Here is a 27,974-nt window from a genome sequence, read left to right as displayed (position 1 = left end):
TGGAAGGAGAGAACCAACCCCTGGAAGTTGCCCTCTGACCTCCACGTGTGCACCATAGCATACATCACACAGTGTGCACATGCACACGCTAAATAAATATGCAAAAAAAAAAAAAAGACAGCAGTGATAGACAGAGGTGTTGGCACACACCTTTAACCAGCACTTGGGAGGCAGAGGCAGGAGGACCTCTGAATTCAGGCCAGCCCGGTCTCCAGAGTGAGTTCCAGGACAAGCCAGGGCTACACAGAGAAACCCTGCTTCAAAAAAAAAAACAAGAAGACAGCAGCGATGGTTGCATAATATGATAAGTTACATGATTGTGTGTTTATAAGCATTGATTAATATATATCTTACTATATTAGAAACTTGATTGTTCTATATTGTGTGTGTGTGATATATGTGGAGTGTGCTGGTGTGTATGCGTACGCATGCAACATGGAGGCCAGTGGAGGATGTCAGGTCTGGTGGTGACGCACACCTTTAATCCCAGAACTTGGGAGGCAGAAGCAGGCACATCTTTGAGTTTGAGGCCAGTCTGGTCTACAGAGTAAGTTCCAGGACAGCCAGAACTACACAGAGAAACCCTATCTCAAAACAAAATCATCATCATCATCATAATAATTTTATAAACATTATTATAAAAAACATGGAAATAAATAAAAACATCAGGCACCAAAATTAACCAGACCCAAAGTCTATACAACTCAGTGAACTTCTATTCAGTTAGAACAGGCATTCTGAGCCAAAGCTGTGGAGCTGTACATTAAATTTTACACTTTCATCATCCCTTTGGCAGCACATAGAATAATAAGTTCTACACTTTCAGCTGTAGTGATAGGGAATGCCATTTTTTTCTACTACTCAGTCGGCAGAAGCAAAAGGATCTCTCTGAGTTCAAAGCGTGCCTGCTCTACATAGTGAAATTTAGGACAGCCAGGACAACATAGAGAAATCCTGTCTCAAATAAAGCAAAACAAAACAAAATTCTACACTTTCATTTGATGATATAGTTTATGTATTTATTTATCAACACCAAAAACAAAAAATTCATGAAAGAGTTACAATATATCCTCTTTCATGGCACATGTCCAAAGAAATAAAATGCATTCCTTTGAGGAAGTGTATCATCTTGAACATGGAGCTTCCTTCCCCCCCCACCCCCGCACCAGGACTGAAAACCAGCAAGCTGTAGTGACCCCACCCCACCCCCATCTTTGCCCAGACTCAGTGCTGGAACTACAGGTACAGGCGGAACCTCCCTATTCGGATGCTCATATTTGTGTAGGCCGAGGAGATGGCTAGGGATTGGGGGTTAAAAGCTACTTGCAGCCAAGCCTGATGACCTAAATTCAATCCCTGAGACCTATACATTAGTAAGAGAAAAGTGACCCCTGAACTTGTCCTGTGTCCTCTGCATGTGCATTGTGACATACACATGATCTACATAAGCACATAAATGTTTTAAAAAGCTGCAGTTTTGATTGTAATTCCTTCTCTGAAGTTACTTAAGAGAAGTTTTACAGCTGGGCACGGTGGTGCACGCCTGTAATCCCAGCACTCAGGGAGGCAGAGGCAGGTGGATCACTGTGAGTTTGAGGCCAGCCTGGTTTACAAATCGAGTCCGGGCTACACAGAGAAACCTTCTCTCTCGAAAAAGAAGACAGACAGACAGACAGAGGTGGGGGAGAGAGGTTTTATTTTTTCTTGTTTTATTTATTTTTTTCGGGGGGAGAGGGTTTTTATTTTGTTTTTGTGAGGCAGTGTCTCACTATGTAGCTTTGGCTGGCCTAGAACTCTTTGTAGACCAGGCTGGCCTCAAAGTCACAAAAATCTACCTGCCTCTGCCTCCTGTGTGTTGGCCAGCCAAGTGTGGTGGCATAGATCTGTAATCCCAGCACTCAGGGAGGCAAGTGGATCACTGTGAGTTCAAGGCCAGCCTGGTCTACAAAGCAAGTCCAGGACATCCAAGGCTACACAGAGAAACCCTGTCTGGGGGAGGGGGAACCTTGTGTCATCATACCTAAGATCTTGTTTGGGTGTTTGTTTGTTTGTTTGTTTTTTATGTGCATTGCTGTTTTGCCTACATGTGTGTCTGTATGAGGGAGTCATACAGACTGGAACTGGAGTCACAGACGTGTGAGCTGCCGTGTGGATGCCGGGAATTAAACCCAGGTCCTCAGAAAGAGTAGCCAACGCTCTTAACCACTGAGCCATCTCTTCAGCCCAGATCTTGTCTTTTTTTGTTCTTACTTTTATTGTTCATATTTTACTTTATGGCATTGTGGTCAAAAAGTATAATGTAGGTTGTTCTATACATTTTCTCCTCATTTAAAAATGTAATATTTTATATTATAAATGTATATTTTTAAAATTTATAACAGACCAAAGTCCACTAATTAAAGATATTTGTGGGACAGGAGAGAGGCTTTGCTGCTCCTCTAGAAGACCTGAGTTCAGTTCCTTGCACATCAGTTGGATCACAAGCACCTGTAACTCCAGCTCCAGAGCTCCAACACCCTCTTCTAATCTCCATGGAAACTTGCACACGTCTCTCACACACACATTAAAAAAATAAAAGTTAAAGAAAATAAAACTTTTTATCAGCATTTGGGAAGCTTAGGAAGGAAGGCTGTGGGTTTGAGGCCTGCCTGTGTTATGTAAACAGACATGTCAAGAAAAAAAATATTGAAGTTCGGAGTAGTAGCATGTGCCTTTAAATGCCAGAAACACCTGGGTGGGGCACAGAGGAAGGTGAGTCCTGAGTGGATGGAGAGAGGGTTAGTGCTTATGCAGTCTGGAAGGCTGTCATGCAGGAATTCTTTCAGCGTGTTTGCGAGCAACCCTAAAGTTATTTTAAAAAACAAGGTTTTACTTAATTTCATTTTTATTTTCTGTGTATGAGTGTTTTGCCTACATGCATATAGGTTCACTGTATACATGCCTAGTGCCTGCAGAAACCAGGGGTGGGGTGTTGGATCCCTTGGAACTAGAGCTGCTGTGTTGGTGCCGGAAACATACCACTGAGCCCTCTCTCCAACCCCCATTCATCATTTATCTACTTATTTTGAAACGAGATAGCACTGTGTAACCCTGACTGTTACGGAATTTGCTATGCAGACCAGGCTGGCCTCAAACTCACAGAGATCCGCCTGCGTCTGCCTCCCACATTCTGGGGTTAAAGGCTGTGCTCCCACACTCGGCAGGTACTTTAAATTGTTTGGTTTTGTGGTTGTATGTGCACACATGCACATGGGTGCCATTGTGCTCACGTAGAAATCAAAAGGCAACTTGCAGATGTGCTCTCCTTCCATCATTTGGGCCCCAGGATCAAACTCACATTGTCAGGTTTGCTAGTGCCTTTGTGAGCAGAGCCATCCTGTTCCTCCCTGCAACACACACATTTTTAACATCCTTAGTAGTGTGTGTGTGTGTGTGTGTGTGTGTGTTATTGCTCACGTATTTGTAAAACAAACAGACAGCTTGCTGTCTTGCCCAGGCCAGCCTCCAGCTGGTGGTCACCCTATTGCCTTCCTCTCTCGAGGGCTGGGATTGCAGGTCTGCACCACATGCCCAGAGCCTCAGTAATTGTTTTTTGCAATTTATTTTTATTGTTTTTAATTATATGTATGTTTCCGTATGTGGGTGTGTGCACAAAAGTGCAGGTGCTAACAGAGATCGGAGATGTAAGATGCCCTTGGAGCTGGCGTTACAGGCGGTTGTAACCAAGGGCACACCAAGTGAACTCGGGTCCTCTGGAAGATCACATGCAGTTAACTGCCGGGCATCTTCTCAGCCCTCGCAGTGTTGAACACAGTGTGAACTGAAGAACGCCCCTTGATCTGAAGCGTCTGTGGAGCATATCATTCTCTCCAGCTTCATTGTGATGTCTAATCCAGGGATGATTTGTTAACCACCAAGCATGAGACAGAGTCAGACTGAGTACTCTCTGCTCTGGATGGATTCCCTCTGTCTCTGAGACCAGGAAGTGTTCTCCGGGTGAGTCACCCGGTGCAGAGAGCCGTGTGTGCACTGCCCTTAGCCACTTGTTGCAGCTGCAACAACAGTGAGTCCAGAGCCTTCCTCGAAATAACAGATTTCTCCTTTTTGTTTATTTCCTTCTTTCTTCACAAAGGCCTAAGGATGAGATGTTTTTAAAGCAACTTTCCAGTGGCTACATGGTGGAAAAGGACCATGATGCTCCCCTTTTCTACAGAGAAGAAGGAAACAAAAAATTTCAGGAGAAGGACTACACAGGCGCTGCGGTGCTGTATTCTAAGGTAACTGCATCCTGCCACGCAGTGAGCAAGGCACTTCCTGCAGAAGAGAGTCACTGAATTTCAGAGCCCGCGGGGTGTTGTTTTCTTTGTTGTTGTTTGTCTGTAGTTTGGATTAGATTTGAGGGAAAAACAGTGGAATTCTGTTGTTGATTATACTCTCAAACAGAAGATAACTTATATGTCCTGAATTTTGGCAGACTTCTTCCTATATTTCTTTTTTATTTTTTTAATAATTTATTTAATTTTACGTGCATTAATATGAAGGTGTCAGATCCCTTGGAACTGGAGTCACAGACAGTTGTGAGCTGCCATGTGGTTGCTGGGAATTGAACCTGGGTGCTTTAGAAGTGCAGACGGTGCTCTTAACCACTGAGCCATCTCCCCTCCCACCCCCCACCCCCACATATTTCTTAAGACCCACAGCAGCTTCAGCTTATTGGCCCTTTACCCTGATTTCCCAGGTACTAGTTCTCCCTGACTTGTGCTCCATTTTTGAAGGACTGATGAAAGTTTTAGCTTGATAGTCCTAATTTAGTGAACAGCTGGATTTTTGGCTAGTCACCACGCTAGCTTACAACCAGAATGACTTAGGCTGAACATGGTGGCACTTGCCTTTAGTCCCAGTACTCAGGAGGCAGAGGCAGGTGGATCTCTGTGAGTTCAAAGCCAGCCTGGTCTACAGAGCAAATTTCAGCCCAGCCAGGGTATGTAGTGAGACTCCATAAAAGACTAAAGTTAGAAAAGAAAATGAGTGTGTTTGCCATAGCCCAGTCAAACTAGGTTTTGTTGGTCATCTGTTAACATATTACTATTAGTAGCAATCAACAGATACTTTACATTACACTAACCCTGGCCAAGCCAAATTTTTTTTATTTTATGCATAATGTGGTTTTGCCTACGTGTATGTCTGTGTAGCAGGTGCCTGAGGAGGCCAGAAAAGGACATCATTTTCCCTGGAACTAGAGTTACAGGTTGTGTGTGGGTTCTGGGAATCAAACTCGTGTCCTCTAGAAGAACAGCCAGTGTTTGTTTGTTTGTTTGTTTGTTTTAGTTTCCCTGTGTGGCCTTGGCTTCCCTGGATTCACTTTATAGACCAGGCTGGCCTTGAACTCACAGAGAACCACCAGCCTTTACCTCCCAGAGTACTGGGATTACAGGCATGCACAACCATGCCTGGCCAGCCAGTGTTCACAGATGGTTGTGAGCCATCATGTGGTTGCTGGGAATTGAACTCCAGCCCTAGCAAGCTAGATTTTGAAGCTGAATCGTGACTTTTCACACTGTGGTACTCTTACTGACCTGCTTCCATTGCTGCCTGCCAGAGGGTGCCAGGAGAGTCAAACAGTTCAGAGTGGGGAGTGAGGGTTGAAAGAAAACCAAAAAATAACACTCTACACACGAGATCAGTTCAAGAGGGCTGCCATTATACACTGCCATGCCTGGTTTATTCCACAGTTCCTTTTTGTGGTCAGAGCAAAGCACCTCAGTACAGTGAAGGAGTTCATCGAGAACTCAAACTTGTTTACCTCAAAAGGAAGTGAACTTGGCAAAACATCCTGCCTATCCCTGTCTCTAGGTGAAGGCCAGGGTGAAGACATGTTTTTTGCTGAGAACTCAATAACAAAGCAGCCTGACAAACAAGCAGCTCTCCACAGGTGCTCTGAGAAAATTGCTTCTATTGTGGTTTCAGACATCTATATGGGCTTAAAGCAAGACATGTCAAACTCTTGATCTGTGGTTTTATATATTAAAAGAATGGGGTGAGCCCAGCATGTTGGCACACTGTTATAATCCAGGTTTCAGGGAGAAAGGAAGATTAGGAGTTGAAGGCCAATCTTAGCTTTGTAACAAGTTTGAAGCTAGCCTGAGCTGCATGAGACCCTGTCCAGGCAGGGAGAAAGAAACGTCAGATAGTGAAAGTGAGATGTAGCTCCCTGGTACACCATTTGCCTAACATGCCCGAGGCTCAAGGTTTGGTTCCCAGCACTGGGCTTGAGAGTGTTAGATCTGTCCAGCACCTGTAAATATTGAACCCTTGGAATTAATTTTCAAAAAAAAAAAAAAAAAATCAAAGCTACAACAGTCATTCTGCAAACATGTAAAAGCCCTACTTTGTAATGGTATAATAAAGAATTTAGCTTCAGTTTTATGCCTTTACGTCCTAAACATTATCCCATAGAAAGATGTTGAGTGAAATAAGAAAGGAGTGGCTGGAGAATGCTCAGGGCTTGAGCACTTGCTGCTCTTGCAAAGACCATGGCCGGGTTGTGGGTCCTCCCACTTCAGGGGATCCCAGACCCTCTTCTGCCTCCACGGGCACCCACACTCACACATGCACATAGCTTTACAAATAAAATAAACCTTTTTAAATGGGCTTTAGAATGAGTTTGACATCATGGGCCACATAAGACCCTGTCGCAAGGAAAGAAAGGATGAAGGTTTGCCATGGATGGAGAGGGAGATGCACTTTCTATTTCATGAAACTGGTATTTTGGTGATTATGGTACTTTGCAATTTTATAGAGAGCTGCTATTTTCTTTCTTTTTTTTTAAAGTAATGCTTGTTGTTTTTGTCTGTAAAAGTAATAAATGTTACTTTGGAAAATATAGAGAAGTATAAAGAGTAAAAAAAAAAGTCATAACCAGTGATAAGTACTGCTAACGTTTCTGCTTCTGCCCGGCCAGCCAGAGCTTTTCCTGTGAGAATGTGGTTTTCTTTTACAAAATTGGGATAATGCTGCACTTACTGCTTTGTAACCTGCTCTTTCCCTTCAACAATTTATTGTACCCATTTTCTCACAGTATTAAATTTCCTGCTCCAAGTAATTTTCCATAGCTAACTCAGTGTTCTATTACAGAGAAGAAATGTGTTTAATTTAAGATCTAATATTGGCATATTATTTGGCATTATGATGCTATAATAAGCATCTTTTGTATAAATATTTATATACAACTGATTTTTTGTTTTGGATTAATTAGTGATTGGGTAAAGGGCTGGGTCAAAGGGAATATTTTCAAGCTTTTGATGCTGGTGCTGAATTGTCCTCCAGGAAGGAACTAATTAATGTCCATTCTGACAGAATATGGGAATGTTCTTTTCTCCATATGTTAAGGAACACTGGTTATTGTTATATATTAATACTAATATTCTGTTAGTATTATACATTTATTTTGGGAATAGAAAATATATTCATATAATTAAATTTCAAAAGTTGCAAAAGTATATACTGTGGTTTCTTTTCCTGACCTGCTAGTCATTTCATCTATCCCCATAACCTATAATGCTGTATATTAAGGGGTATATAGGTGAATAAAAACAGCCTAATATAAGTGGCATTAACCTCCAGTTACTTGAGAACTGAGGCAGGAAGTCATGAATCCAGGAGCTAGTCTGGAAAGCATAGTAACTCAAGATGGTCTCACACTCTCACGTAACTAAGCCTCATCCTCCTGCCTCCATTTTCCAAGGGTGGGAATTACAGGTGGACACCACCATGCCCAGCTCACTCATTCTTTTCAGTATACAAAGAATATTGATCATGTACGTTGTGATATGTATCATGTTTTTAATATATATACACTTATCATGTATGTCATTGTGCCTTGTTCATCTTCATCTCTTGCTGCCTTTTTGTATCCCTCTTCTTTTTCTTTACTGGTCCTGACCCTTCAAATACCTCCACCTCCTTTTTTTTTCTTTTTCGAGGTGCTAAGAAAAAAACACAGGTCTTTCTGAATTCTAGGCACAAGTTGTACCACTGAGCTGTATTGCTAGCTTTTCTTCAGCTTTTTTCAGATCCTAGCCCTTAAAAAATATGATTAAAAATAGGACTGGACTGGGCATGATAATCATACTGTAATCCCAGCACTCAGGAGGCAGAGGCAGGAGGATCAAAAGTTCAAGGTTGGGGTTGTGCTGGAGAGATGGCTTACCAGGTAAAAGTATGCACTGCTCTTGTAGAAGACATGAATTTATTCAGCATTTATGACCTCTAGAGTTTTGTTTTGTGAGTTTTGTTTTTGGTTTTGGTTTGGTTTTTCTTTTAATTACTTTTTTTTTTCTTATTTATGTTTGAGACTGGTTCCACATTGCCAATTATAACCTTCAAGTTTGTAACAGAACAGGCTTTGAATTTATGATCCTCCTTCCTCTACCTCCCGAGTGCTGAGGTTAGGGCATGTGCCACCATGCAACATCTGGATTTTTTATTGTAGTTAGAAAGGGATTCCTCCGGGCTGGAGAGATGGCTCACAGGTAAAGAGCACTGGCTGTTCTTTAAAGGTCCTGGGTTCAATTCCCAACAACCGCATGGTGGCTCACAACCATCTATAATGAGATCTGGTGCCCTCTTCTGTCATGCAGGATGAAGCCAGAACATTGTATACATAAATAAATAAATCATAAAAAAAAGAAGGAAGGGATTCCTCCACCATTACTTTTGACTCTTCATAGTTTCTTCCAAAGTTATTACACTTTCATTTGTTACAGTAAGGGTTTGATCCACTTACACTAGACCTCGTGGCACAGGCCTGTGAATTCAAAGTCAGCCTCGGTGAATTAGTGGAAGTGGCAGAGGCTGAGTCTGAAGCTGCAGTTTTCAAAGACTTGGATCTTTATTTCCTCATTCATGTCCGAGGTTTGCTGAAGGAAAGTAGATGGAGCAGAAAGGTTCAGTGCTTTTTCCCATTTCAACTCAGTCTTCTGTAGTAGATCTCGAGTTATCTAAGATTGGAGATTGTTCCTGTGAGTGGCTCATTCTCTTTCAGGGAGTGTCACATTCGAGGCCTAACACCGAAGATATTTCACTGTGCTATGCCAATCGCTCTGCAGCCCTCTTCCGTCTGGATCAGTATGAAGTAAGTATTGAGGTGCCTGGTGTCCTGCCTGCTGCTCCAGTGGATGATGAGGTCTTCTGTTCTGCATACACTGAAATCAGGTAGTGTAGAAACACTCACATCCATCCAGACTCATACACTTTCTTGACACACGTCACCTCTCACAGGTAATCAGGAAGAATAGTTAGTTAACAAGAATAAGCTATGGCACCCTCCCAGGCCATGGACTGGATAAAATAGTCAAGCACTTCTGTGTCCATATCAGCCAGATGTGTTGCTAATGGTACTTCAGATTCCAAGTGTGTCCAGATACTAGCTTATTCATTTGTTTCTTCTACATAGCAGGTCACAGGAACTGGAGAGATGGCTTGGTGGTTAAGGGCACTGCTGCTCTTCCAGTCGACCTAGGTTTTATTCCCAGTACCCACATGGCAGCTCACAACTGGCTATAACTCCATTTCCAAGGGGTCTAATCTCCTGTTCTGGCCTCTGCAGGCACAAGGCCCGGAGGTGTTGTACAGACACGTGCAAAATACATATGCAAAACACATGCAAATAAAACAACAGAGATGTTAAATAAGTAGGGCGTGCTTGAGATTACCCCTCCGCTGGTACAGCCCTGCAGTAAGCATGGCTGGCGTGAAAGGAGAAGGCGCCCAGGACCGCCTGTGAGCACCACCGAGGCAGCTTTACCCCCAGTGGCTGCAACAACAAAAAACAGCTATGAAGCATGGTGTCTCTGGAGTTTAAGTCAAGAAAAGACAAAAACCAGATCTATGGCCGGGCAGTGGCACAGGCCTTTAATCCCAGCACTCGGGAGGCAGAGGCAGACGGATCTCTATGAGATTAAGGCCAGCCTGGTCTACAGAGTGAAATCTAGAACAGCCAAGGCTACACAGAGAAACCTTGTCTCAAAAAAACCAAACAAACAAAAAGAAAAAACAAAAAATCAGATGTGTGTTTTAGGAGGATAGCTGTGAGTCCTCTGTAATGTGTAGCGGAGAGGCCTAAGGAGAGGCTCTAAAGATCATTCCACTCATGTACGGATTCTACACACGAGAGTTAAGGACTGTTGGAATAGTTGCATGTTAATACTCACTGCCCTTCACATTAAAATAGAAGAGCAAGGATCTCTCTGGGCATGGTGACACACAGTTATAACCCTAGCACGGTGAAGGCTAAAGCATGCTATGTATTTGTGGCTAGCCTGGGCTACATAGTCAGTGCTGGCCAGTCAGAGCTTCTGCTAAATACGGAAAAACAAAAATCCAATAAATTGGAATTTTTCCTTTTTTTTTTTTTTTTTATTCCTTGAGCAAGATGTCTGATTTTCTGTTCTGATGGCGACAGAGCCTAGAAAAGCTGCAGCTGCTGCTGTCGATACACAGCGTGCTGCTGTTTTTTGACTCTATGTATATAAGTTTTACATTTTGGGATGCTTTAGCTGTGCTGTTACCTTTCAAAAAAAGTATCCCACTTTACCATGTTAAATTGGCACTGTACAGAAATTAGCGGCCATATTAATCTTGACACATTAACTTCATTTTTCAATTTATACAGAAGTAATGGGCTGTATTAAATATTCAGTTTTATTTACATGGGTTTGATTATAGAGACTAACAAAGTATTCTGTAAATAATGAAAAAAAGATCCAAGAATCTGGGTCCTAAGGAAGAAAGGCTCACTCCTAAGGACAAATTTAGAAAAACTCGATCGTGCATCCCTTTATCACCTCCTCCTTCTGTCGATGATGACCACTTATTGAACGTATCCAGGCGTTCCTATCTTCACTTTAGATATTTTACTTTATCTCATCCCTAAAATGACCTGTTGATGGTCATCTTTCTCATCTGAGAAAACAAAGACATTGAAAAATTAACTTGCTTGCATAGGACCATACCTAGCCTCTTACTCACTCGTAGTGAGTGCGCATTTCTTTGGCTTCAAAGTCCTTTATGGGAGGGGCTGGGGTTCTGGAGAAAAAGCTCACTCTGTAGAGCAGGCTAGCCTCAGACCCACAGGGATCTGCTCGTCCCACCAAGTGCTGGGATTCAACGCACGACCAGCAAGGTCTGCCTCAATTCCCTACAATTTCCTAAGACTTTTTTCCTCCTTAAAAAAATAAAAATAAAAATGGAACTGTTGAGCTAAGCATGGTGAGACAGGCTTAATCTTTAATCTCAGCACCTGAGAGGCAGAAACAGCTTTATGCATTCGGGCAGCCTAATCTACATAGAGTTCCATGTCCACCAAGGCTGTATGGCAAAACTTTGTCTCAAACAAACAAGCCAGAGCTGCTCAATAAGAAAAAGTAGACATAATACTATAAACAAGTATTACTGTCACTCAGTTAAAATCCCCAGCATAAGATAGAAAAGAGGGGAGGGAATAAGAAAGGAAAAAGGAAGAGAGAAAAAGGAAAGATCACAGAGCGAGCAGAGGACTTAAGGCCTAAGCTCTCAGCTGAAGCTGTGCACTTGTTTTTTTAAATCCTTTTTAAATTTTTATATTAATTACAGTTTATTCACTCTGCATCCCAGCTGTAGCCCCCTCCTGATTCCCTCCCAGTTCTACCTTCCCTCCCTGAAGCTGTGCACTCTTAATGACCGTTTACATGCCTGTGCGTCTTCAGTTTCCAGTACATGGTGAAGAGTAGAGACCACCCTGGAATTTCCTCTTTGTTTCAGGCATGTCTTAAAGACATAGTGAGAGCAGATATGCATGGGCTCCCTGAAAGACTGCAGCCCAAGATGATGTTACGTAAGGCAGAATGCCTACTGAACCTGGGGAGACCTCGGGAGGCAAGACAAGCCGTCAGTGATCTTGAAAGCAACCTCGCTGCCAAGCCAAGCCTGGGACTCTCCTCCCATAAGATCCTGCAGAGGAACCTTGAGCATCTGAAAGTGAAGATACAAGAGAAGGAGAATCTCCCAGAAGCCTTCCCTGTAGCCCTCGCCAAAGCCTTTGAGGAGATGGCCCTGGAGGAGGAGAACAAACAGATTTCTGGGGCATCGCTCTCTGTCGGCTTATGCACAGACCCTTTGAAAGGCCGCCATCTAGTTGCCACAAAAGACATTCTCCCAGGGGAACTCCTGCTGAAGGAAGATGCTTTTGTAAGTGTCCTTATCCCAGGAGAAATGCCACCATTGCGTCATGGCCCACAAAACAGGTGGGATACCAGAGTAAGCAGCGGAGACCTCTGTTGTCACCGCTGTCTGAAGCAGACTTTGGCCACAGTGCCCTGCGGCGGCTGCAGCTACGCCAGGTACTGCAGCCAGGAATGTATGCAGCAGGCGTGGGAGCACTACCACGGCACAGAGTGTTCTCTAGGGGCGCTGCTCCGCACACTTGGGGTCTTCTGCCACGTCGCCCTGAGGGCGACTCTTTTAGCCAGATTTGAAGATGTTGACAGAGTTGTCAGGATGCTTTGTGACGAGACTGGCAACAAAGACATCTGTTCACCTGAAAACAGGAACCTGGTCAAGACAGTTAACTACACAAACCTTGGAGAGAGTGAAGAGAATGGCAAGATAGGTGAAACCCCAATTCCTGGATGTAATGTCAGTGGGAAGTATGAAAGCAATTATAATGCTGTCTTCAACCTTCTACCCCACACTGAAAAGCATAGCCCAGAATACAAGTTCGTGTGTGCCATCAGTGTCGCTGCGCTCTGCAGGCAGCTCAGAGCGGACAGCTGGCAGGCCCAAACCAGAGGCTTGAAGTCCTCCGAGCCGAAAGCACTGACTCCGGGCTTGTGTGCAGATTTGACTGTCTGGGGAGCAGCCATGCTGCGGCACGTGCTGCAGCTGCAGTGTAATGCCCAGGCGATAACCTCCCTGCGGCACACAGGTAAGACGGAAGTCTAGTCTTTGCCTTGCATTTTTGGTATTTATATAGCTAATGTTTAAGGAGAAAATAAATAAATAAATTATATATATAAATATATATATATATAAAGGAAGACTAACATCAAACGAATCAGTGACCCGAAAAGGAAACCACAGCTGTCTTATCATTATGCCATCGAAGCTTTTCGTGCACTTCTGTAATCCCAGAGCTTGAGAGGTGCAGACCTCCCAGGGATGATTAGGAGTTCAGCCTCAGCTATACAGCAAGTTTGAGGTTAGTCTGAGTTACATGAGACCCTGTCTCTTAAAAGGCTCTTAAGGAGTCAGAGCCCAGTGGTGGTGACACAGGCCCTTAATCCCAGTTCTCCAGAAGCAGAGGCACGCAGATCTCTAAATCCAGCTCTGGTGTTCATCGTGAGAGCCAGGCTACATAGTAAGAGCTTGTCTCAATAATAATAATAATAACAATTTATAATAATGGTATATAATATTGCTATTATTTAATTTATAATGAGAATTATCATAAATTGAATTTAAAAACTTTTTAAACTTTCTCATTTTGAGTGTGGCGCGCCTGCCACAACAGGAGGCAGTTCCCGCCTTCGTGTGTCCTGGGAATCAACTTGGGTTGTCAGGCTCGTCAAGAGCTAAGCAAGTCCTTCCCTTCCTGAGCCGTCTCCTCAGCCATTTCTCTGCTCTTACCAAGAGATCTCACTGTATAGAGATGCCTTTGAGGGCCTGGAGAGAGGCCTTAGTGCTGTGTAAGTGTGATGGCCACAGTTCAGGTCTTCAGCACCCAGGTAAATGCTGAGTGCTCACAGTGGCCTGCCTGTGGAGACAGGTGGGACCCCTGGAGCCGGCCAGCTAACCGGATAGCCAGGCTGAGGAGTTGTGGGCTCAGGGAGTGACCCTGGCTCAGTGTGTGTGATAGAGAGTGGCTGAGAAAACACGGAAGTGTCTGGCCTCCACAGGCAAGCACACACCCACACACGCTCGGGCCCGCAGACATACACAGTACCACACATACACATGCAAGAAAGAAAGAAAAAAAATTTTAAGGTTTTTTGTTTGTTTGGGGGTTTTGTTTGTTTGGGGTTTTGGGTTTGGTTTGGTTTTCCCATTGTGGTGGCATACTCCTTCAATCCCAACACTCAGAAAGCAGAGACAGGAGGATATTTGTAAATTGAAGGCTAGCATGGTCTACATAGCAAGCTCCAGACCAGCCAGGAATACGTAGAGAGACCCGCTCTTAAACAAACAAGAACTTTGTTGTGTATGAGTGTTTTGACGGATGTCTGTGGGGACAAGAAGAGGGCATCAGATCCGGGAATTGGAATTATGAAGCATTGTGTTGGAGTTAGGAATCAAACCCAGGTCCTCTGAAGGAGCAGCCAGTACCCTTAACTGCTGGGCCATCTCCCCATCTTCTTTTCTACTTAATTATGCTGAAAGAGAGCAAAGTAGATGTTTTCTAAACCTAGGACTTACTGACAGATTAATACTCTGTTAGCCTAAATAGGCTAGAGAAGCTTACTCTTCAGACTTTTCACAGTACATTATCCAGATTTTGCCATCCTTTGTTGTTTAGATGTCTACAGATCTTCATTCGGCTGCCTAGTTATACAATATGTAGGTATTTTTTGTGGCATGGCTCTTTTCCCAACTTAAAGCAACGGAATTTGAAAACTAGCATTTATCTGGCCCGTAGCCCTATTAAATCATGTTTCAAGTTAGTCTGTTTTCTTTTCTGCCCTCTGCACTTCTTTGAACCACTGCTACAAAAATATCCAAATCTGGGCCAAAAAGATGGCTCAGCTAGGAAAGGTGCCTCTGGGCCTGAGGACCTGAGTTGGTTTAATTTAGTTGGTTTGGTTTTGGGGGTTGTTTGTTTGTTGTTTTTGAGACAGGGTTTTTCTGTGTAGCCCTGGCTGTCCTAGAACTCACTCAGCCATGCTGGCCTGTGCCTCCTGATTGCTGGGATTAAAGGTGTGCATGGACACTGCCCAGCTTAAAAGAAATATAGAACACTTTACAAATTTTCATGTGGCTCTTGAGCAGGGGCCATGCCGATCTTCCAATTTAGCATATGTGCTGAGGAGGGCCCACGTGGAAGAGAGAACCAGCTCCTTTAGCACAAGGACCTCGTGGGAGAGAGAATCAGCTCCTTCTACACAAACTGCCCTCTCACTCGAACATACATCACAACATGTGGTCCTGCCCCACACAACAAACAAATACAGGAACATCAAACATCCCCACAGTCTGAGAAGCTGCTACTTTCTTCTTTAGGACCTCTATGTTTTTGAATTAAGAGCACTGTCTACATGGTGGGACAATAGACTAGTAAATTTTGAAATGATAGAAACTACCATCCATTCTACAGGAAAGAGCTTTCTAACCTTTGGTGTGTAGGAAAGGGAGCAGCTGTGTGCAGGCCACCCCACATGTGGATGGTTAGGAGACAACTTAGGAGCTCAGGCTCTTCTCCTACCTGTTTTTGAGGCACAGTCTCTCCTGCTTCTGCCTACACTTTGCACATAAACTTCAAGCCAGCTATTCTGTTTCCACCTCTCGTCTCACCCTAAGCATGTGGAGCTTACGGTGTCAGCCACCACATTAGCATGGACACGAGGATCGAGCTAAGGGCATCCAGCATCTGGCTTGCGTGGTGAGTTACCCATTGAGCCATCTTGCTAGCCCTAGAAAATGTATTTTTCAATGGGCGTGGTGGCCCACACCTGTGATCCCAGCACTCCAGAGGCAGAAGCAGGTGTATTTCTACGTTCAAGGCCAGCCTGGTCTACAGAGTGAGTTCCAGGACAGCCAAGGCTACAAAATAAAATAAAAAATAAAAAAAAAAAGCATGTGTATTCCATCCACAAAAGTGACTGCTGTAATAGCAGAGTGCATGGGTGTGTCAAGAGTCACAAGTGAGCCAGGGCACTGGTTTTAATATGAAAGAGCGGAATTCAAGGAAAGATGTCTAATAAAAAAACGCCTTTTATTTTTATACAGGAGACTCCCATACTGAAATATATTATCAGTCTTAGCTCTCAGAAACAGAGATTGTATCTATAAAACAAAAATGGTTACGTGTACAAGAAAAAAACTTGGCAAAAACTCCATTGTTGTGAGAAAATTTAGTGCCTTTGACTGGGCAAATATATTTTGGATCTAGAAACCAAGATTACATAATAACCTGGGGATTTGGTAGCTATACTATCTTTCAAAACTTCTGTCCCATAGATCAGAAGACCTTCTGGGGAATATCGGATATATAAATATTTTAGGATTTGCAGGCCATCTACTTGGTCGAAACTGTTCACCTCTGCCATGTAGCAGGAAAACAGCTGCGGGGAAGGCACAGATGCAGGATGAGCCTGCCCTGATTTCAATCAAGGTTCCTTATAGACACTGAAATCTAAATTTTTGTAATTTCCCACATTCAGAATTATTTTGGGTTTGTTTTCAACTACTGAACCATGTAACAAAGCAGCTGTGAAGATGGCTCCGTCGCTAAAATGCTGCTGTGCAAGTGTGAGAACCTGAGTTCAAATCCCCAGAACCCACCCAAAGCTGGCTGAAGTAAAGTCATCTGTAATTCCAGGGCTCCTAAACCTAGATAGGAGCAGAGACAGGAGAGTCCCTGGATGCTTATGAAATCAGCTGGCTTGGCACACAAGCACTAAACCACAAAGAGAACCTGCTTCTGGCAGAAGATAAGGACGGACACAGGAGTTGTCCCCTGACCTCCGTATGCACGTCTACACTCGTAAATCTGCACTTACGACACAAATGTGCAAACATAAGCATACACAGTGTGAAACCAGCATCAGGACACAAGCTATACGAAAACAGGCAACAGGTAGGCTATGGCCCACAAGCTGCAGTTTACAGATTCTTGATATGACAAAGGTCTGGCAAAACTACCAGGCTCTAGCTTGGGGCTGGGGAAGTGGCTCAGTGAGCAACACAATGGGTGCTGTGCAAGCAGGAGCACCTGAATTCAGAGCTGAAGCACCCACACAAAAAGCTGGATGTGGCCCCTATAATCACTCTGCTAGGAAGCAGATCCAGGAGGAGACAGGAAACTCCCGCACCAGGCCGTTCAGCCAATCAGTGATCCGTAGGTGACCCAATGAAAACTCTAGTCTCAAAAAGTGAGGAAATGAGGTAGAGTGCAATCGAAGACAACATCCTATGTCAGCCTCTGGCAGCCATATTTATGGGTTCTCACACATGTGTGCATCAAAGGACTCTAGCCAGGGCTGGTCGTGCAGGCTCTGTATTCCTGGGTGCTAAAGGAGCTGAGCAGTGGTGAAGAGAGCAGGCTGTTCTTCCACAGGACACAGGTTTCATTCCTAGCACCCACATGATGACTCAATTGTCTGTGGCTCTTCCGGGGGATGTGACAGTCTTCTGGCCACTGAACAAGTGCCCAAGCACACACACAGAGAATGAAAGCCACTATTTTCATATACAGGAATACAGGTAGTGCACAGACGTAGATGCAGAGGAAACACCCATGCAGATAAAAATAAATATATTAAAATTAAAAAAGAATCAGGAGCTGCTGCTGGATCAGGAGGAGCACAGGCTCAAGGCCTGCCTGGACTAGAGTGAATTCAAAGGCACTCTGAACAACTCAGTGAGACCCTGTCTCAAAAGCAAAAAGAGTGAAGCAGAGGCTGAAACTTAATAGCCAAACTTTGGGCAGAGAACATGGAATTTTATGAAAGAAGGGGAAGATAGACCTGGAAGGGAAGGAGTTCTACAAGGAGAGCAAAAGAGCCAAAAACAAAAAACAAAAAAACCTGGGCACAGGGGCCCCTGCAGAGACTGATACTCCAACCAAGGACCATGGATGGAGAGGACCTAAAACCCCTGCTCAGATATAATCCATAGACTTAGTCTCCAAGTGGGTTCCCTAGTAAGGGGAGAAGGGACTGTCTCTGACATGAACTCAGTGGCTGGCTCTTGGATCACCTCACCCTGAGTGAGGAATAGCCTTACCAGGCCACAGAGGAGGACAATACAGCCAGTCCTGATGAGACCTGATAGGCTGGGGTCAGATGGAAGGGAAGGAGGACCTCTCCTATCAGTGGATGAGGGGCGGGGCATGGGAGGAGAAGAGGAGGGAGGAGCCTACAGCCAGGATACAAAGTGAATAAACTGTAATTAATAAATAAATATTTTTTTTAAAGCAGAAAGAAGGCTGGGAATATGTCTCAGTGGTGAAGCACTAACCTAGCCTAAGTGAGGCCCTGAATTCGGTCTCTAGTGTGAGGGCTGGGAAGAGAGGACATCTGTTTGTCTCTCTGTGTAGGGGAGGAAAGAATCCACAGAAGGATTAACACCAAGGATTAACACCGTTAGCCAGACATAGTGACACATGCCTGGAAGCTGAGCACTGGAAGCTGAGGCAGAATTGTAACAAATTAACACCGGCACAGTTCCCTAGTGTGCTCCCAGCTGCTTGGAAGGTGCAGTCAGGGGCATCATAGGAGCCCAGCCTGGACAACATAACAAATCCTTGTTTCCTTTTTTAAAAAATTACTAATTTTAAGCTGCTAAACTTATTAATGTTATGTAGACATAAGTTTTAGAAAATACAAGTTACCTTAATTGTTCTAGAAGTAGAAAAAAATTGTAAAACAAACAAAAAATGATTACAAAGAATCAAGTTATCAAAATAGTTCTGTAACAGATGAAAGAGATGGGTCAGTGGTTAAGAACACTGACTGCTCTTCCAGAGGACCCAGGTTCGATTCCTAGCGTCAATATAGTGGCAAACAGCTATCTGTAAGTCCAGTCCCAGGTGATCCTGTGCCCTCTTCTGGCCTTTGTGGGCATTACATGCACACACTGCACAGACATACATGTAGGCAAAATACCCATACACATAAAAGAAATAAATTTCAAAAATGTAAATGCTTCTCTAAAACATAGCTATACCCTTTCTGTCATGTGAGCTCTTTAAAATCATTTTTTATTATTTTTTTCTTTGTTTTTGTTTTTTGATACAGGGTTTCTCTGTGTAGCACCATCCTGGACTCACTTTGTAGACCAGGCTGACCTGGAACTCACAGAGATCTGCCTGCTTCTGCCTCCCTGAGTGCTGGGATTGCAGGTGTGTGCCACCATGCCCAGCTAATTATTATTTTTAATGCTAGGAATTGAAAGTAAGTGGATCCCAGGCACCTGTTTCAGCACTGAGCCGCACCCAGGCCCTGTATCTTCTCACTGTGAAATTTGCCATCAGGTCTCTTGAGCTCTCTAAAACTTTCATGAAACATTGTTTGTTTGTTTGTTTGTTTGTTTTTCAAGACAGGTTTTCTCTGTGTAGACTTGGCTGTCCTGAAACTCACTCTATAGACCAGGTAGCCTTGAACTCACAGAGACCCACCTGCCTTGTCTCCTAAGTGCTGGGATCAAAGGCATGCACCACCTTGGGACACTCATGAGACACATTTAACCATGATTTAAATAAAAAATTAAAAAAAGAGGCCAGCTGGTGGTAGACATGCCTTTAATCCCAGCATGCAGGAGGCAGAAACAGACAGATTTCTGTAAGTTTGAGGCCAGCCTGACCCACAGAGCAAGTTTCTGAACAGCCAGGGCTACACAGAAAAACCCTGTCTCAGAAAACACCGAAAGAAAAATAAAGAGAAAGAAAAGGAGAGTGGAAGAGCACACCTACAATGCCAGCATGTGGGAGGGTGTGGGAGGACTGAGGTCACCCGACTGTATACATGAGAGTCTGCCAAAAAATAGCATTTAAAAGGGGCTCTTGAATTACGTCACTTCCTAGGGTATGAATACACACACAGAGCAAATCGTGTATGAACATGCATGTAGGCAAACACTCATACACATAAAATAAAATAAAACATTTTTACATTTTGAGACAGAGTTTCTCTGTGTAGCCCTGGCTGCCTGGAGCTCACTTTATAGACCAGGCTGTCCATGAACTCACAGAGCTCCTCCTGCCTCTGCCTCCAGATTAAAGCTGGGTTCCATCATACCTATTTTTAATTTTGCTTACAGTGTGTGTGTGTGTGTGTGTGTGTGTGTGTGTGTGTGTGTGTGTTTGTGTGTGTATATGTGCATTACCTTCATTCAAAATGGGCAGAAGAGGGTACCAGATCTCCCGGAATTGGAGTTACAGATGGTTGGGAGGGCCATGTGGGGCTGGCAATCAACCACAGGTCCTCAGAAATGGTACCGAGAACTCTGAACTTCTGAGCTATCTCTCCAGCTTCTAGTAAAGATTTATTTTATTATTTTACGTGTTTGGATGTTTTACTGTATGTCTGCCTTTGTGCCACTTGTATGCCTAATGCCCAGGAAAACAGAAGAGGGCACTGGGTCTCCTAGAACTGGAGTAGTGGTATCGTGTGAGCCACCACGTAAGTGCCGGGAATCAAACCCAAGTTCTCCAGAAAAGCAGCCACTGCTCTTAACTGCTGAGCCATCTCTCCAGCACCCCCTACCCCATACCATCTTATCAGAAAGACTGTAAAGTGTAAAACTGACCATTTCTCTACATTAACCCCTTATCTTAATGCATTTTCAAACAAATAACAAGTGAGAGTTTCTGGAACCTAATAGTGCTCTAAAGTTCATCTTGGTGAGAATAGCTATTTTTAAAAGACCAAGAAAGGATCGTGGAACTATTATATGTCGTACCATCATTAAAGCTACAGTAATTAAAAACAATATGGAGGAACCATCGAGATGGCTCAGCCAATAGAAGCACTTGCCACATAAGCCTGATGACTGAGTTTGAGTCCCAGATTCCGCATGGTGGAAGGAAGAAGGAAACCAATGCCATATTTTTCCTGACCTCCATATGTGCGCACACACACATACATGCATAATAATAATGACGTTTTTTAAAGAGGGAATGGATGTTTAAAACTGAATTAAAACCAATATGGAATGGCAGGGTTGTGCACATCTGTAGTCAGGATGGGGAGGCCGAGGGTGACAGATTCAAAGCTGGGAAAAAGACTGAAGATACAGGCCAGTCAGGGCTATATGGCAGGACCTGGCTGTCTTAGAACTCCTTGTAGAGCAGGCTGGCCTTGAACTCACAGAGATCCACCCGCCTCTGCCTCCCAGATGCTGAGATTAAAGGCATCACCACCGTCACCTGGCCCCATGGCAGCTTTTATAAAGGAAAGCATTTAATTGGGCTGGCTTGCAGTTTCAGAGGCTTTGTCCATTAGCATCACGGTGAGAAGCACGGCGGCACGCAGGCAGACGCGGTGCTGGAGCAGTGGGAGTTCTACACTGTGATCCAGAGGCAGCAGGAGACTGTGTGCCACACTGGGTGTAGCTGGAGCATCTATAACCTCTGCCCCCACACTGACGCAGCGCCTCCAGCAAGGCCGCACCTCGTAACAGTGCCACTCCCTACGGCCCAGCATTCAAACCCCTGAGTCTATGGGGACCATATTCAAACATCACATATACCTTATCTCAGAAAATAAACGAGGTAGTTCATGCCTTTAATCCTAGCATTTGAGACAGAGACAAGTGGATCTCTGTGAGTTTGAGGCCAGTTTGGTCTACAGTGAATTAATTCCAGGCTATCCAAGGCTGTACAGTAAGACCCTGTCTCAGAGAAAAATAATTAAAAAAATAAAAATAAAACAAGGGGCCTGGAGAGATGGCTCAGAGATTAAGAGCACTGGCTGCTCTTCCAGAGATCCTGAGTTCAATTCCCAGCAACCACATGGTGGCTCACAACCATCTATAATGGGATCTGGTGCCCTCTGGTGCAGACATAGAACTCATACATTTTTTAAAAATCCACAAATAAATTAAACAAAAATGAAGAGCTTCAAGATAGCTGAAGATGTAGGGGTTCCTGGTAGTGGTGTACCCAGAGACAGTGGAGGTGTAGGTCTCCTTCCCCCATGGGTAACTTTCCTTCACTCATATCTTCCGTTATATGCCCTGTGTAGTTAGCATGTAAAAATGTCTAGAATAGAGTCCATGATTAATTGCTGAGAAAATGCCATAGGATTTGTGCTCCCACTGACAGCCATGTCTGTGGCCACCCCTACATCTGAAGACAGAAGGAAAGCTCACTGGAGTCTTGCTAAAGCCACTGAGGAACCAAGTAGCTGGTAGTCTACAAGGAAAGATGTGCAAGATTTATTTCTAGGTGGGAAAAAGTGTAGTATATCTGTCAATGGCCAACGAGACGGCTCAACTGGCAAAGGATGGCCTGAGTTTGCTCTCCATGGCAGGAAAGAATGGGTTCCCCAGAGCTGTCCTTTGACCACCACACTCACCCCACGGCGTGCTCATACCAACATAATAAAGCAAATAAATATAATAAGAAAAAATTAAATATGCCTGATTTTTTATATGAGTGCTCAGGCCTTCATGCTTACGTAGCAAATATTTTACCAACTAAGTCATTTTACCAGCCAGGCCCCAGAAGCTCCTGTTTTGTTTTAATATTTAACATAAGGGGGCTGTAGAGATGGTTCAGTGGTTAGGAATACTGGCTGCTCTTTCAGAAGACTGGGTCCAATTCCCAGCACCCACATGGCAGCTCACAACTGTCTGTAACTCCATTTTCACAGGATCTGACATCTAATTGCCTCAGGGGCACTGCCTGTATACATGCAAGCAAAACATTTATAGACATAAAATATATAAAATAATATATAAAATATATTATGTAATATATATTTAAACTAGAAAAAAACATATAAATATAAATTTTGAGGCAGAGTCCCACATAGCCCAGGCTAACCTCAAGCTCATTTACATAGCTGAGGAAGGCCTTGAACTCATGATTCTCCTACCTGCACTTCCCAAGTGCTGGCATACACTACCATGCCCAGCAGAATTTAACGTGTGACTGCCATGCATTCCATATGTATTTGTTTTGGTCTGGGTATATGCAGGGTCAGAGATCAAATACAGGGCCTCATGGCTTGCAGCTGAGCTACACCCACGCCCGCCCATGAAACTTTGTAAATGCATGCTATCAAGCACATTTTCATGATAAAAATGGCAGTCTATACCCTTTCTCTAGAAGCTAAATTGATATACCATTTTGCCTGTGAGATTAGCACTGTCATTTTGTTGATGTCCCTGATTTGTTTTTGTAACTTGACACAAACCTAGACATGTCTCAGAAGAAGGAATTTGAATTGAGAAAATGCTTCCACAAGATTGGCCTGTAGGCAGGGCTTGTTAATGACTGATGTGGAAGGGCACAGATCATTGTGGATGGGGCCACCCCTGGGCAGGTGATCTGGGGTATATAAAAAGCAGCCTGAGAGATGCTGGTGCACGCCTTTAATCGCAGCACTCAGGGAGGCAGAAGCAGGTGGATCTCTGTAAGTTCGAGGCCAACCTGGTATACAAAGCAAATCCAGAACAGCCAAGGCTACACAGGAAAATCTTGTCTCAAAAAACCGAATTAAAAAAAAAAAAAAACAGTAAATAGCTTTCCTCTATGGCTTCTGCTTTAGTTCCTGTCTCCAGGTTCCCAGTTGACTTTCCTCCGTGAAAGCATGTCACATGAGGATTTTAAGAGGAGATAAACCTTCTCCTCCCCAGGTGGCTTTGGTCCTGGTGTTTTCTCTCAGCAGTGCCGCCCTAGCCAAGGCAGTTGGTTTGCTTTTCACTTCCGTCCTCAGGGCATTTTAGGCCAGGGTATTTTTAAATGGCCGTAGCATATTACTCGAAAAGAAGGGACTTACAAATCACCATGTGCCCTGGCCACAATTATGTTGAAACTTCCATACACCAAGTGCGGATATCAGTCCACGCCTACAGTCTCAGCACTCATGAGCCTGAGAGGGAGGCAGGAGGATGGTGAGCTCAGGGCCAGCTTGGGCTACCTAACAAGATCCTGTCCAAATAATAATAACAGTAATAATTCTTTCCATACATAGAACAGAAGGGGCCAGTGCAAAGAATATGGCAGAACTTCGGCCCTGCCTAATTGGGTTTTAGATGGCTGTTCTTGTCTCTGTAATTTTCAGTTTCTAATTTTTGCATAGCTACCATGAATTCTTTCTGTATTCTAATTAGCTTTTTATAATAGAAACAATCTAAGTGCTAAGAATATTTTCATATGAACATTTTTAAGGTGCTTGATACATACTGCAGATTTGCCCTCCAGGTGAGTTGTACCAGCTGCATGCCACCAGCAATGTCACCTCTTTTTTTTTTTTTTTTTTTTCACTGTCTGATTCTCTTTTAGTCTATTCATAGCTCTGATCTTGTTAGATCCCTTCTTATTGTTTCTTTGGGGTCCCAGCACCTCCCAGTTTAGAGTTCTCATTGAATTTCATTAGCAGCTGTTTCATTAGTGGCACAGAAGAAGGATTCAAGTGTTGACTAGAATAGGCTTTGACAGAGACCTCTAAGAATGTACGTTATTATCTTTGCATGTATTCGTGTTAATCGAAGTTCCTCAAAAACCTCTCTTTATTCCCATCGTAAGGAGGTCTGGAAACTGATGGCATTCTAGAGCTCGGTAGAGGCGTGCGTGGCTCTGTCCCTGTGGGAAGGGCAGGTGTGTGTTGCATCTGGATCCGTGTCTTAACAAGCCTTGATGAGGCTTTGTGTGGTCTTGAATCCGCTAACTGCCCTTTGCTCTTGGTTCAGGTCAGTCCTTGGTTACCTGACACCTACACACACTTACTATTTTTCAGACTGTTTATGGAGGTAGCTGTGCCCCGGAAGGATGAATAAGTTCTTATGTTGTGTGTGTGTTTTTTAAATTTAAATCCCATTTGAAATGCATCAGGGACACTTTTAAACCCAAGGTACAGTTTTGCTAAAGAGTCACTCACACTTATTTTTATATACAAAATGTCACCTATTAAATGTGGCTGATACGGTACATACATATTCTCTCTCCCTATTTTCTGCTAATAGGTGACTAATGCGAAATATTGAGTAATTTTTAAAAATCAATACTCAATTTTTTAGAAATAATTAGAGAGACATTCAGCTCTGACACCAGCACCCCACTCAGCTCCCGAGCCTTCCTCTGGAGAATAATCTATAAATAACTCACGAGGCTGACATTACTCACTGTGTTGCAATCGGTTTTTTTTCTGAGGAAATTTTAGCAACTGTTCTAATAGAGGCTGCCAGTTATCAGCAGTTGAGGATGCAAGTCAACCTTTAATTATGCAGACCCTGATTATTCAGACAAGTTGTTGGTGCCCTGTGCCGCTTCTTCCTGCCGCCTACCTTTTAGCATCTCGCCGTTCATTAGCACATATTCCAGAAGGCAGGCAGAAGCGAGCAGAGCGACTGGGAGCAGCTCAGCTCTTAGGAGAAGCTCTGATGAAAGATTTTAATGCAGTTTGTAGAATTCTTGAGTAAAATTGAGTCATTTAGATTCCCTGTGAATTGTATTTACATATCCTATTCTTGTCCCCCATAGCAACAGATAATAGAATTGTCTGCAGAGAGACAACATAATTCTTATATTTAATTTTTCCCTTTGTAGAACATTTTCACATGATGGTTCATGGTGTTTTCTATTTGAATCCAGACTAGCTACTTCTCTGATAAATGATTAGTTAAGATTCCTGGCACATGGACAGTGACACCACAGTTATCTGTTTGTTTCTCAGTTTTTTAGAAAACTGTTTCCCTTTAAGTATCCGGGTTTCTCACATTTTAACCAGTTTGTTGGAAATATGATTTCCCTCCTGATTAAACTGGGGCTAAGATCATCATTTAAGCCTTTCTGTTACGATCTTACATATATCATATTTCCTCCTGGCCTGTTGGCTACTACAGAAACCCTTGTAGATGTGCTCCGTCAAGGAGCCTCTGGGTAAATAAACTGCTCCATGTAGGGTGAGACTTGAATGGGAAAGGAGTTTTGTGTGCTTTGGAGCTGACGTGTTACACATAGGGCTTTTCTGCCTCCTCTGCCTTGCCATTGTCAGAAAACCCTGCTGTGTACCCACCACGCACTAGTTCTCTGCTTCTGACCTTCTTTGGCCCGAAAAAACTGCATGACCAAATCAATTAACATTTTGTTTGAAGAGCATGCAGGCTGTTAGAGTTTGGGCTTATGTGTTGCCCACAGGTCCATTTGCTAAAGCCTTTACCACCGTTAACTTTTGGGAGGTGGGGCTTTTGTTGCTTGTTTTGGTTTTGGTTTTGTTTGAGATGGGATCAGTTATATGGCCCAGGCTGATGCTCTCGTCCAGCCTCTCAAATGCTGAAATTACAAGCATGCATCGCTCAGCTTACCTTTTCTTTGCTTTTTTGAAATTGATTTTGCCATAGCAACAGAAACCTAACACAAACACAGCTGTGCGCAGGAGTCTGAAGAACTCACATATGTGTGAATGGAAGCTTATGCAAACCAGCGTCCCTGCCTTGAGCCCCTTTTCTTCCTTCCTGATTTGCAGTTGTGTGAATTGCTGGTTTACTGTCCTGCAGAGAGGTTGTTTCTATGTAGCATTCCCTTCAGCAAAACACATATTGGTTGCTTACCTGAGACTGCAGAGCAGTTTCTAAAAAGATTAGACAAAAGACAGGACGGAGAAGGCTGTGGTTTTGTGGATACACTTAAGGCTTTGTTAGGAGATGAAGTGTGCTACGCTTAACTAGGACACTTGTTCCAGTAGCAACCAAAGGCAAAAGCACCTGGACTTCGGACATCTTGGGGAGATAACCTTAGGGTGCTATAGTTCTGAGTCCTGCGATCACTGAACTGTCTGGAAAGCGGCCTGCTTTCCCTTTTTGATTGTTTTTTTCTAAGTTCTGATCTTGGGGTGTTGAGTGGCATACAGGTGTGATGGTCATGCTCTAGCAGACTTTCGTGTACTTATTCACTTGCTTCCCGGGACCAGAGTTTGCTATGAGTCATGTTCCATCGATTTGTATTGGATCCGGCTGCAGAGCCATGACTCATGGGCTGCAGGCCCAGCTGTTCAGTCATCTTCCGAGGAGTAGATGGCAAGGACAGGACAAATGTCCTGATGCGTGTTTCCTTCTGTTCCTGTGCTTTCAGGGTCTAAGGAGAGCGTCGTTACTGACAGCAGGCAGGTGCGCCTTGCCACAGGCATCTTCCCTGTTGTCAGCCTCCTGAACCACTCCTGCAGCCCCAACACAAGTGTGTCCTTCACTGGCACCGTTGCCGCCGTTCGGGCAGCACGGCAGATCAGAAAGGGAGAAGAGATTCTGCACTGCTATGGTAAGCCAGCCTTCCTTCCCACTGCCCTGCCTGCCCACCGGGAAAGGACAGGGCACAGGAAGAGTAGGCACTGGCCAGAGCCTCCCCTCATCCTCCGAATTGCTCCTGGAAAGGCAGTGCATCCTTAGACCAATAAAGAAGGTCTCCCGGCCATAATAAAAAGGCCTGTTGGGGGCAGTGAGCCACTTCTCTCCATGCTGAGTCCCTGAACACTGCCTATCCTGAAAATTGCCTGGAGCACCTTCTCGGCTTCTTCTTCTTTTTCTTTCTTCTTTCTTCTTTCTCCTTTCTTCTTCTTTCTTCTTTCTTCTTTCCTCTTTCTTCTTTCTTCTTCCTTCTTCCTTCTTCCTTCTTCCTTCTCCAGCAGCTGGAAAGCTTATCCACTTCCACCCATGTTTTATTGTTTCTTTTGAGACAATGGGAGAGTTCCCACTGAGCTAGAACCCCACCCACTTCCACCGTGTCAGTCACATGATGAATACCCTGCTCCTCTGTTGAGCAAAAGGCTTGTGGGTAGGCTTTGACTGTCCTGACATGAGGAGTAACTATGGGTGCTCTTTCTCCAGGACCTCACGAGAGCCGCATGGATGTTGCTGAGAGGCAGCAGAAGCTGAGTTCTCAGTATTTCTTTGACTGCAGCTGTCCAGCCTGTCAGGCTGAGACTGTGGAAGCAGCCGCAGCCCGCAGGTGGGAAGCCTTCTGCTGTAACACTTGCAGGGCGCTCATGCAGGTAAATCTTCTCTGCTGTTCCCAGAAGCCAGTGCTGCAGTCATGGGAGAGACCATCAGAGGCTCATAGAGAGCAC

General features: G+C 44.0%; 1 protein-coding gene across 5 annotated transcripts in view; it reads left to right on the top strand.

Annotated features, from left to right (window-relative positions):
* Nucleotides 1-27,974, top strand: part of Smyd4 (SET and MYND domain containing 4) — a 52,251-nt gene that overhangs the window by 18,372 nt on the left and 5,905 nt on the right. For 4 of the 5 annotated variants that reach the window (XM_021642115.2, XM_021642118.2, XM_021642114.2 and 1 more), the window contains exons 3-7: nucleotides 4,133-4,277; nucleotides 9,044-9,133; nucleotides 11,800-12,961; nucleotides 26,987-27,169; nucleotides 27,736-27,899. In XM_021642115.2, coding sequence (XP_021497790.2) covers nucleotides 4,133-4,277; nucleotides 9,044-9,133; nucleotides 11,800-12,961; nucleotides 26,987-27,169; nucleotides 27,736-27,899 — 1,744 coding nt within the window. Of the gene's footprint in view, nucleotides 1-3,830; nucleotides 3,997-4,132; nucleotides 4,278-9,043; nucleotides 9,134-11,799; nucleotides 12,962-26,986; nucleotides 27,170-27,735; nucleotides 27,900-27,974 lie in introns of those variants that run through there. The other variant, XM_060387315.1, reaches the window with a different exon arrangement.

This window comes from Meriones unguiculatus, chromosome 7 (assembly GCF_030254825.1).
Source record: "Meriones unguiculatus strain TT.TT164.6M chromosome 7, Bangor_MerUng_6.1, whole genome shotgun sequence".
In the NCBI taxonomy this organism is placed as follows: Eukaryota; Metazoa; Chordata; class Mammalia; order Rodentia; family Muridae; genus Meriones; species Meriones unguiculatus.
This window is presented reverse-complemented; position numbering and strand designations above follow the sequence as displayed.